The 12,575-nt window shown below is 38.7% G+C and overlaps 1 protein-coding gene across 1 annotated transcript in view; it reads right to left on the reverse strand.

Annotated features, from left to right (window-relative positions):
* LOC136881916 (zinc finger protein 32) overlaps positions 1-12,575 on the reverse strand; it is a 205,697-nt gene that overhangs the window by 43,005 nt on the left and 150,117 nt on the right. The window contains exon 7 of the mRNA XM_068229392.1: positions 4,813-4,943. Coding sequence (XP_068085493.1) covers positions 4,813-4,943 — 131 coding nt within the window. The remainder of the gene's footprint in view (positions 1-4,812; positions 4,944-12,575) is intronic.

A 12,575-nucleotide genomic window follows, 5' to 3' on the forward strand; every position in this document is an offset into this window, starting at 1 on the left:
TTCAAAATTTAATTGCTATTTTCATTTCTGTTTGCTCGTAGTAATAACCTTTTGCAATTAGAATACGTGTGAACGCAGTTTAAAATTATCACAGTGTAGTTATTTTATTAGAAATTAGCGTGTTTATTTTATTATTGCAAAATATTTGAGTACTAGCAGAAATTTCTCTCTCTCTTACTAAAATTCTATTTTTGTAATTAGGATAGGCTTAACTGCAGTTTAGAATTGTGTAATTCTTGTCTATTCCTTTCGATATAATATGACTAAGTAGTACTGCAGTGTCATTAGTAAATTAATTACCTTATTGTCCTTTGAACTTTGTGTACGATCCTAGACAATATTACTTTCCTTTGTTTTCTGTTATGTTGTTTGTTTTCTTCTTTCTTTTTTTGCACAAAATAACTTATTTTACTTTTGATGAATTGCTCTTCCGTTCAGGAGAGTAGAGAATGGCTAAGGAATGCAGGTGTGGGACTGCGGGTGTGGCCAGGAGTTGGAGAGTTTCAGGGAGATAATTAGGATTCTCTCGGAGGACAGGAAGAAAGTAGGCCTCCCTTAAAACAATGTACAGGATACAGTAGATATAAAAGAGGGATGGGAAGGAAAGGGGGGAATTGTAGAAGACAGGTGGTCTAATGTTCTAAGGGGAAGGAGATTTCAGGCTAAGGGCTCTATTCAGGATCAGAATTCAGGACAGGTGTCTGTAAGAAATCGGTATGAGTCACTGCAGGTAGAGCAACAGAGGGAAAATGAGGGACAGGGAACTGTTGCAGGGAAGTGCATAAACAAGAGGAAATGAAAAGGTAGGAAAGACAAATGCAGAGTAGAGGATGGGAAAAGAAAGGTGGAACAGGGTCAAGGGAGGGAGAAAAGACAGGAGGAAATAGATTCTGCAGCCGTCACGAAAGGTAAGGCTGGCCAGGATGGGAGGGGACCAGATGAGGTGGGTAGGGTTGAGGATCAGGTCATGGAGGATTCCACTGTTAGAAATGTGGGGAGAGTGTGTGGAGGAAGGGGAACCAGGGTAAACTGTTATGCAGGAATTAGAATAAGGCAGATGTTGAGGGAAGTAGAAGATGAAGAGGAGGGTAAGGAGAAGGTGATAGTGTTTCACGTAAGACAGGCAGGTATAAGTACTAACATAGTTGTGTAGGATCTGTGGGATCTGCAACACAGGTGAAGTTCACGGAAGCGGATATTGTTATCAGTGGAATACGGTATAGGAGGGGTACTGACTGGAAGGTGATTGGGAATTTAAATGATACTATCGAATGAGTATGTGTGAAACTGGGAGTGAGGTTTCTAGATCCTAATGGGTTCGGTTCTACGCTCAGATGGCCTTCACTTAAACCGCAGTGGTACGTATAAGTTAGGAAATTTGTTTAGAAGGGTTACACGGAGGTACAATCAGGGAAACGGGGTGGCTCTAGGGAGCGGTAATAAGGGTACAGGGATCTGGAAGTCAAGTAGGGATGACATAAAAACGTTAGTGTTGAACTGTAGAAGTATTGTAAAGAAAGGAATAGAATAAAGTAATTTAATATATATATATATACTAATTACCAGATATTGTAATAGGAGTTGAATCATGGCTGAGAAATGATATAATGGATGCAAAAATTTTCTCACGGAACTGGAGGGTGTATCGTAGAGATAGGATAGCAATGGCAGAAAGAAGAATTTGTAAGCTACGAAAAAGTGAAAGATGATAAACATGAAATTCTAAGTGTAAGGTCCATCTCTAAAGATAATAGGCAACTTGATGTCTTCGGAGTGTACAGATCGAGAAAGGGTAGCACTGACGCTGATTCAAAATTATTTCATAAGATAATCAGCTATGTGGGAAACGACATGGCAAGGAATGTAACTGTACCAAAAGTTGATTGGGAAGGTAATGCAAACGACAGGAAGCATAACCAACAGATGGCAAATAAGTTAACAGCTGATTCCAAAAGTGATGGAAGAATATTGTGGGCGTGGTGCTGGTAAAATCAGATGAGCTCTACAGAAAAACTGAAGTAATAGATCCTGTTAGTGATCACGAAGGTGTTTCAGTCGTAGTTAAAATAAATGAGATAGAAAGGAAGGTCTTAAATGTAGGACTATTAGGCAATATCATACGGTTGCTAAAACAGGCATGAGGTAGTTTAAAACAATTGTTCAGGAATACCTTTCAAGGTGGTAAGGAATGTTAGAGACTCGCTGTATTATAACAGAGCACAGAGACTACTAAGAAAGAAGTGCAGGTTGGAAAGAAACAGAGTTATAAATGGTTGCTAAAGTAAGGAGAAATTGAAGGAAATCAGGAAATTGAATCAAACGAAAAAGTCAGTCAGCTAAGGATAACATGATGACAAGCATAACTGACAGTCATACAAATTTTACTGAAAAATGGAAGGGCATGTATAGGTACTTAAGGGCAGAAAGAGGTTCCAAGAAGGACATTCCAGGAACAAGGGGAGTGTGTATGCGAGTATCTGCAGAAGGCAGAAGTATTCAATCAGCAGTATGTGAAGATTATTGTTTCAAGGGTTGTCTCCAGATAGAGGAGGTGACTAATACTATAACGAAGTGTGGAAATTTACCTACGATAACAAAGATATTTGCTATAAGATAAAAAATTTAAAACTGGAACAGCAGCTGGAACTGATAAGATTTCTGGAGATATACTGAAGACAATGGGGTGGGATATAGTATAATATTTCAAGTATTTTTTTGATTACCGTTTGCATGAAGCAGGTATACCAAATTAATGAAGGGTTCCTATAGTAGCCCCTGTGTATAAAGGAAATGGTGATAACATAAAGCCGAAAATAACTGATTCGATAGATGGCAGTTATGGTTTAGGAAAGTATTTCCCACTGAATCTCAACTTGTAAGATTCCAGCAAGATATAGCAGATATCTTAGATTCAGGTCAAATTGACTGTGTCACGACTGGCCTATCTAAGGTATTAGATAGGGTGATTCACGGGAGACTACTGGCAAAAATGGTTTCAAATGGACTAGACAAAAGAGTGACTGAATGGGTGGCTATATTTCTAGAAAATACAAATCAGAGAATTAGAGTAGTTGAAGCATTATCTGATTGTGTAATTGTTAAGAGGGGAATTCTCCAAGGTCCTTGGTCCTTTATATTTTCTTATATATAAACGATATGAGTTAATAACTGGAATCAGAAATAAAGCTTTTGCGGATGATGTTATATTGTGTACAGCAATAAATCAGTTACAAGGTTGTGAGCAACTGCAAAAGGACTTCAGCAATGTTGTTAGATGGACAGCAGGCAATGGTATGATGATAAACGGGGTTCTAAGTCAGGTTGTGAGTTTCACTAATAGGAAAAGTCCTCTCAGTTTTAATTACTGCGTTGATGGAGTGAAATTTCCTTATTGGGATCACTGCAAGTACCTAGATGTTAATATAAGAAAAGATCTTCATTGGGGTAATCACATACCCTCACCCGGATTACTTGATTCTCGACTGGAAAAAATCCAAAGGAAAGAAGTTCGATTTGTTCTGGGTGATGTGATTTCTGACAAAAGAGTAGCAGTACGAAAATGTTGCAAAGTTTAAGCTTGGAGGACTTGGGAGAAAGGATATGAGCTGCTCGAATAAGTGTTATGTTCCGAGCTGTCAGTGGTGGTGTGAAAGAACGTTAGTACTCGAATAAGTTTGAGTGGTGTTTTTAAAAGTTGGAAAGATCACAATAAGAAAGTTGGAATTCAAGAGGACAGATTGAGGTAAATTTTCGTTTATAGGGAGGGGATTTAGGGACTGGAATAATTTACCAAGGGAAATGTTCAATAAATTTACAAATTCTTTACTATTATTTAAGAAAGTGTAGGTAAACAACAGATAGGGAATCTGCCACCTGGGCGACATGCAGATCATGCTCCACACTGTGCATGTTTCCAGGAACTCTTTGAAGCACCAGTTGTTTAACTTGTATAGTTGTATGTTTGTGGCGATAAGATACACTCTTCACATTCGGTTGCACATCTCTGTCTGCTTTTTAACTTATTGTTGGCTTTGTGTTGTTGAACAGAAACTGGACGTTGTTTTCTGGCAGGCAATACAAAATGACTGGATAATCGGTTACATACAATAATCGTAACTTTAGAGACGAGGACATGTGCTTACCGCACAACTTGCTGTCTTTGAAATTCAAGAATCCAACCTTGAAGTACACATGCTAATAACATAAATTTTAAACCATTATCTTCTTCTTCTTAATCTGTTTACCCTCCAGGGTCGGTTTTTCCCTCGGACTCAGCGAGGGATCCCACCTCTACCGCCTCAACGGCAGTGTCCTGGAGCTTCAGACTTTGGGTCGGGGGATGCAACTGGGGAGAATGACTAGTACCTCCCCCAGGCGGCCTCAACAGGGGCCTTGTGCAGGATGGGAAGATTGGACGGGACAGGCAAGGAAGAGGGAAGGAAGCGGCCGTGGCTTTAAGTTAGGTACCATCCCTGCATTTGCCTGGTGTGAATATGGGAAACCACGGAAAACCACTGCCAGGATGGCTGAGGTGGGAATTGAACCTACCTCTACTCAGCTGACCTCCCGAGGCTGCGTGGATCCGGTTCCAGCCCCCGTACCACTTTTCAAATTTCGTGGCAGAGCGAGGAATCGAATCCGGACCTCCGGGGGTGGCAGCTGACCACAGAGGTGGAGTTAAACAAGAATAATTTGAGTCCATTTAAAATGAAACTTTCAATGATGTAGTGAGACGTGAGTTTTTCTAAAAGTACGTACTATACCATGAAATAATATGGAAAATGTGAAACGACTCGCAGTATGTAGACTCACAGAGCGCTGGTCTGCCTGTTGAGGATGAGAACTCGGCCGTCCTCTGAAGCGGTGTAGTTGGCGCTCACACATTTGCCGGCGAACTCGAAGAGGGCGAAGTAGCGCTCAGCTTCGTACCACCTGCCCAGGTACTGAAACAAGGCAAACATCATGATACATTCTCTCGCCATTTTCCGAGTGCACGGAGTCTGGTCCATCTTCCCTGTAGATTAAAAAGTCTGGGTTTTCCAAGCTGTATAAAATCCTTCGAAAAATCCTTAGAAGTAACACTGCAACAACTAAATGTCAATGTTTATCGATTACAATTTAGGATCGTATTCATCAATAAAATCGATACTCATACTCTGAAAACGAGCGGTCAGTATCACGGCCGCTTTCTCCAGATGAGTTTAAACTAGGTTTATTTAATCGGGTTGAAGTCTGAGTTTAAACTAACATTCATTTTCCCCACATTGGTTTAAACTTTGTACCAAGTTTAAACTTGGTTCAGACTTAAACCTTCTATAATGTAGATTTAAACTGCTGTTTATATTACGCCTTCTTGACATTTTATTAACGTATCCGTGATTTTCCTGGTAGAAGCTTTAGTGTTGTCTACCAATAGTGCAGTACTTAAATAGAAAACACACTAAAATTACAACGTAGTATTAGCATTAGAAAATTGGAAGAATTTATTGAAGTCATTGATTAAATCTATCTATATAAAATAAGAGTTTTGTCTGTACATTGCTCGGAATTTAAAAAGGATGGTATTTCTGTATCAGTCGTGTCCACAGTGACAAGTAAATGCACTTTTTAATTTTCCGTAACGTCTGTCTGTCTGTCTGTCTGTCTGTCTGTCTGTCTGTCTGTCTGTCTGTCTGTCTGTCTGTCTGTCTGTCTGTCTGTCTGTGTGTACATGCACCACGAGAAAATGGCTGAAGAGAATTTAATGAAAATCGGTATGCAAAGTCGGGGAATAAGTTGCTATAATCTAGGCCATAAATAATTTTATTCACGCTGAGTGAAATGGTAGTTCAGGGAAGGGCCTAAAATTTAATTCTCAAATATTTGTGTTATTAGTGGTTGTATCTTTATGAAAATAAGTTGCTATAATCTAGGCCATAAATAATTTTATTCACGCTCAGAAAAATGGTAGTTTAGGGGAATGTCACAAATTTAATTCTCAAATATTCATGTTATTAGTGGTCTTATCCTAATAAAAATCGGTATGCAACGTCGGGGAATAAATCGCTATAATCTAGACCATAAATAATTTTATTCACGCTAAGATAAATGGTAGTTTAGGGGAAGGCTTAAAATGTAATTCTCAAATGTTTATGTTGTTAGTGGTCGTATCGATAAATATCACATTACTAAAGTTAAATAGTTTTAAATTTCCGATCATTTATGTTTTATACATTGTTACCGTACCCGCTATGATCACAGAGATATGCATGAACTTGGATGTTTGTTACTATGTCCATATCAGCGCCGAGTTAAGAGAAAATGGGTAAACAGAATTTAATGAAAATCTCTATGTGAAGTCAGAGGATAAGGAACTACAGTCTACGCTATAAATAATTTTATAAGACGCCCTAATATCACAGAGTCGAAAGAAAACTAAATATGAAGACCTACACTATGGAAAGCTCATAAAATTGATCAACAATAGCGTTGGATTGACCATTGTTTGTGATGTGGTTTGTGTCTTTTGTTGCCCCTCATCTCCGATAGACAGGATTATTGCTGCGTACTGAGTATTTTTTTTAAAATTTGCCTTACGTCGCACCGACAATGATAGGTCTTATGGCGACGATGGCAAAGGAAAGGGCTAGGAGTGGGAAGGAATTTGCCTTGGCCTTAATTAGGATACAGCCCCAGCATCTGCCTGGTGTAGAAATGGGAAACCACCGAATACCATCTTCAGGGCTGCCGAGAGTGGAGTGGGGTTCGAATCCATTATCTCGCGGATGCAAGCTCATAGCTGCCTGAATATTGGCGGGAAGTAGCTGGGGAGTTAGATAACTTTCTTCTTTAGCATCTCATTCCTCTGGTTCATACATTTTCTGATACTTCTGGTACGTAACACACTGGTTCATCATAGCATTCGAGCTATTCAATTCCTACTCTGAGGCACTGACTGGAATGAGCAGTGTGCATATTTAACGGAATAATGGCAAAGGAGTGTTCACGGCTATCTGCGGCCTGGTCATTCCAGCTCTGAAACTTTGGATTGTTAGATCAGCACCGTAGTACTGTTCGTTAAAAGTGAGAAAATGTTCGGTTTTCATTTGATCGAGTATTTTATATGATATCATTGCTTTTAATCGGTACTTTCCTACTGACGTTTTTGTAATGACCTATGGTGACTTCAGTTAGGAAAACCACAAGGTCAGGCTCTCTGATCTCGTAGCGAAGCACGGGTACATCAGCTAGCAGGAAATAATTCTGATGTACAAGTGAGGTTAAGAAGCAGCATTCCAACAAACGTTTACAATTTTGGAAAATCGGATGTAAGGGAGTTTTTTGTTGGATTTATAATTCATAAGCGAACAACGAGGATTGTCTTGTACCAAAGAAGGATTCATTTAAAACGTCAACTGCAAGAAATAATGCTAGAAGCAGGGCCGTCGCGTGGTGTGTAGGCAAGGCGCACCCCATCCCCGCGTCGTGATGACGCACAAATGTAAATTATTTATTTATCAGCAGAGCTAATATCCCGGGGAATTTCTACTTTATTCGCCACAAACAGCTGACATTAATACAAAAATGTCGGTCATTGAATTACTTGGCTCTGATTGGCCAAATCCAATCGACCATGCCTTGGACAAGACCAACTACAATACCTCAGACCCACAATGGTGGCTGTTGGAGTGCTAGCATGTGCTTGTTAACGTTTGTGTAAGTCGTGCTGTTACCAAATATTTATGGAAATTTGAATATTATTAATCGAAAATTATACCTAACATTTAAAATGCCCTTTCGGTGGCGTAGGAACGAACTGTCCCGGTGGTGATAGTCCTCGGAAATTGTTCTCTTTCTATTTCCACTTACCTGTGGCTATGGGTCGTATGTGCTGTGTGCCTGGATGTAAGTCCAAAAATTATTATAGGGGCAGAGCAAAAACTTCAGTGTTCAGATTTCTAAAAGACCTTGTATTAAGGTAAATTGGTTAGGTGCATCCATAAGGAAAACTTCGAACCAAGTGATAGTACAGACGTGTGCATATTATGAGAATAATGGATGAATTTTGTGTCTCTTCTCTCATTTAGTACAAAACCTCTATACATATTAATGTGAAAGTACGTTTCAACCTTTTTATGTATTTTTTGGTTCATGTAGTCCACTGATGGCCCTTTGGGATATCTGAGGGAACACTACTTCCCGCTCTGTAGAGGTTTCTAACACTGTTTATCAGATCAACTGATGCTGTGGCAATTGTTGAATGTGGTTTCCATAGCTTTTTCTAGTTGAGTGTTGAGTTCTTAAGCCAGAAATGAAGCCTAGAAGTGTTTATATTGTTTATATATGTCTGTGTAATCCCAGTTTGGGATAAAGTTGGGTTTTGGATTTGTTTCCTAGTGAGTTTTAGAAGTGGTGAACTGAAGTTGCATCTTCTTGCAAAAGTGACGTTATGGTAAGTAAACAGATCTTTCTCCCCGTAAATTGGCATTGTCTGAATGTTTATTTAAGGAAGGTAGATATTCCCAAATAAGATATTGATAGGAAATTGAATTTTTCGCAAGTATCGGTTAGTAGAATCAGCTCTGCGTTGAAATCAGGGGAGAACCGTTCAGTCAAACGTAAGGGGAAATGTGGTGGAAAACCGATAATGAGCCCTTGTGTGCAACAAAAATTGATTCAAAATGATAAGATTAATCGAAAAAGCACCAGTAATGATTTGAGCAATCAAATAAATAACTATGGGGTTGAAATAACTCTATCAATTGTCAAATGACGTCTTTGTGCAAGAAGGCCGAGAAATAAAGCCAAAATAACTCGTACCATGGCTAAGAAACGGCTGGAATGGGCCCTGCTGGTATAACTCCCGAGAAGGCTCGCCAGTAATCATGGCTGACGTGGGCGAATGGACTCTGCCATTGGTTGAATATTACGCCAATGAAATGTCGTTCCCACAATTCAAGACATTTATGCATGACGGAGCACCATGCCATAAGGCCAAGTCTGTTAAGAAATTCTTGGAGGAAAACAAGATAAAGATATTGTTTTGGCCTGGTAATAGCCCAGACTGCAACCCAATTGAAAATTTATGGGGAATTGTGAAGTCAAGACTGAGGAAAAGAACAATAACAACCAGAACTAGCCTCATCGAAAACATCATAGATATGTGGCATCGAGATGAGGAAATTCAGAAAATGTGCAAGAACCTTGTGGCAAGCATGACAGAGGATTGAAGTGGAGAACACACACACAGTACTAAAAAGGTCATTGTATATTGATAAATTGTTATACTTATACTTTAAAAGTGAATTACTGTTAGTGTTATCTGTAGTGTTTGTGTGCATTAATCTTTGATATCAAATGTATTGTTATGTGTTTATCCATGCAAACTTTTGAGCTTACCTAATGAAGCCTGTGCTAGCATTTAGTCAATAACTATAAAATGACATCAGTCCCCGTGACTCAGAGCTACGACTGAGATGCGAAACATTTTTAAATGCGTACAAGAATGATGCAAGTGTCTCACAATGAAGGTACGTAAACGAAATCTAACCCCATTTCTCGTGAGTTGAAATGAATTGTGGCGAGTTAAAATTTTGCTCGAGAAGTGCATTTATTAGCATGTTTTACGTAATGGGCTCTCCCGGGTCGGGGATGTTAACCTTGATTGGTTAATTCCAATGTCTCGGGGGCTGGGTATTTGTGCTGTCCCCAACATCCCTACAACTCACACACCGCACACAACACTATCGTCCACCACAATAACACAGAATGTCTGCCTTACAAGGGCTCTACTCGGATAGAAATAGCCACAAGAAATTATTATAACCTGACGTTGATAACATTTCTCCCTCCGTTATTTTCCCTCTGAAATTACAATAAAATTACGCGATAACTTTGCCTTTGTTGCATAACTATTCATATTTTGAGTTCATGAGTTGCATTCCATGACTTTTGATGTTTCCTTGGGTATGATGCGCAAAGGTATCACCCAAATATCACTATAAAATTTGTCACAAATGGAACATAATAATTGCTTTTACACATATCAAGTGAAAAATCCCTGGCAAATTAAGAAATACCGTCGTTATTTGAGAAATATGAAAACATACTTAAGGCTTGTAGACAGGACTGGTTTATGTCATACTACGCTGCTGGTGCCGTCTTTTGTTACTTTATTCAGGTCCAGGGCTAGCACCGTGGAATGGGAGTGCTATGTCTGTGGATTCTCATTATCTTTGTCCATTCGCTGCTGGTGCCGTCTTTTGTTACTTTCTTCAGGTCCAGGGCTAGCACCGTGGAATGGGAGTGCTATGTCTGTAGATTCTCATTATATTTGGCCAGTACAAACAGCAAAATGGAGGTCAAAAGAAAAATAGCATGATCCCTGGACCAATAAATATTTTTATTTCTGTTCGAACGAAAGTAGCTCGATCCCTGGACCAATAAATCACTAGTCCACTGAATTTTTCTTATGTACACTGGCCATATCATTTTGTCGCCTATTAAATATTGCATATCGCGATAAAATTCATGAAATGATGTCATTGACAAGTGAAGAATGAAACGAAAGCAAAGAACTTCAGTGAACACAGATATCACACACGAAATTGTTCAAAGTGTAAGACAAAAGACATACGTGTGTCACTGTGAGCGCAACACCAAATGTACTTGTAAAGTAGTAAAGTACGTATTAATATTCTCCAAAAAACATATATTTCTTAATTTGCCAGGGATTTTTCACTTGATATGTGTAAAAGTAATTATTATGTTCCATTTGTGACAAATTTTATAGTGATATTTAGGTGATACCAATGCGCACTATACCCGTTTCCTTTAGGTGACTCATGTCGCCCACAGTGGGTTACGGTCTCATGTACTTGGTCTATACTCAGCCAAGCTAGCGCAGAGTTGACATCATTAGTTTAAGCGGGCGAGCTCTCGTTTAAACTAAACGACTGTCAGAAATTGGTGGAGAATATAGACGCAGGTTTAAACTAAGTACTAAAGTTAGGCTAAACGGGTTTAATTTAAACCAGGTTTAACTCAATTTGGAGAAAATGGCCCTCAGTCACGTCATCATGACAATGTTGGTGGCGTATTTTCATGTCAATGTATGAAAGGAACTGCACAACTCTGGCCCGATTTATTCAACCTCAGTTAACTGCATATTCAAATAATTTAACAGTGAACTTAACCAAATTAGCATATAATAAACTTCGGTTAAGACTGGTAATCTGTTAAACTCTCAGTTAACTTGATGCAAGTGTAATGGACTATTATAACTTGGAAACCATTCTCTAGCCCATGGGTAAATATCGAGCTCGACTGTTATTACTATCACGACTCGTAAGGCGTGGCTATGAATTTGTTTAGTCTATTATTATTATTATTATTATTATTATTATTATTATTATTATTATTATTATTATTATTATTATTATTATTGGCTTTATATCGCACCAACCCAGATAGGTCTTGTGGGGACGATATTAGATATATATATATATATATATATATATATATAATTCGCTGGGGCCATCAAGGACCACGTTAAGTCTTGTTGCATTTGACACTGAACTTGGCCTTCTTTAGGGCCCAGATTTCCCTCATTCTTTGTGAGTGGGCCTGCTTACGCTCCTCTGTCCAAGGGGCACCGTGTGTTCCTTTCGCTTGCCCTTCTCGGTTTAGCCCGTTCGTCAATATTTTCTTGCGGAAGCGATCTTTGTTACGGGCGTCTTCAGCTGAGATATGTAACATTTGCAGGTCTTCTTTGGTATTTCTAAACCAGGGAGTTGTGGTTTTTCTTTTCAGATGACCGTAAAATCGTGCCCGTCTTTTCGTGATTGTGTCGGTAATTTCGATATTATTATTATTATTATTATTATTATTATTATTATTATTATTATTATTATTATTATTATTATTACGTAGTTATGTACGGTCTTTATTTGGTATAACTCGTGATGGTATTATTTATGTGTTTTATATTGTGTAACAAAACATGTGAGAATATGTCATGATACATCCGCTGTGTATATATTAATATGACTTTATTTAATGTAAGAACACGTAATTAATAGTATGTAATTTATTATTACCTGTACAGATGATGCATAAATCCAGTGTAATGTTGTGCAAAACACGGTAATAGTCCAGAACAACGCATCTTATCACTAGAATTGAATTTATAGAAAATTCCTTTCATTGTAATTAGGCTACTCGAGAGTCTAGAAATTACGAGAAAACATGTTTGTCATATCCTTCTAGAAACCTCCCCAGGCAATGTGTATAGAGACAGTCGCGGGTAGTGGAGTTGAGTTGTTTAGCGAGAAGTCGTTAGCCGATGATGTTCTAGCTGTTAGCCCCTTTAAGCAACAAACATCATCATCATCATCATCATCATCATCATCATCATCATCATCATAATCATAATCATAATCATCATCATCGTCGTCGTCGTCGTCGTCGTCGTGGTTAGCGAGTGTGTGAACCCATGTTGTGATTCTGTTGTGTTGGTTGACCTGGTAATGGTTCAGCCTTCGTAGCAGTGTTTTGTCCGAGACAGCAGTTCATAAGCAAGTGTGGAAATAAAACAG

The sequence above is a fragment of the Anabrus simplex genome, chromosome 10 (genome assembly GCF_040414725.1).
Source record: "Anabrus simplex isolate iqAnaSimp1 chromosome 10, ASM4041472v1, whole genome shotgun sequence".
NCBI classification, from domain to species: domain Eukaryota; kingdom Metazoa; phylum Arthropoda; class Insecta; order Orthoptera; family Tettigoniidae; genus Anabrus; species Anabrus simplex.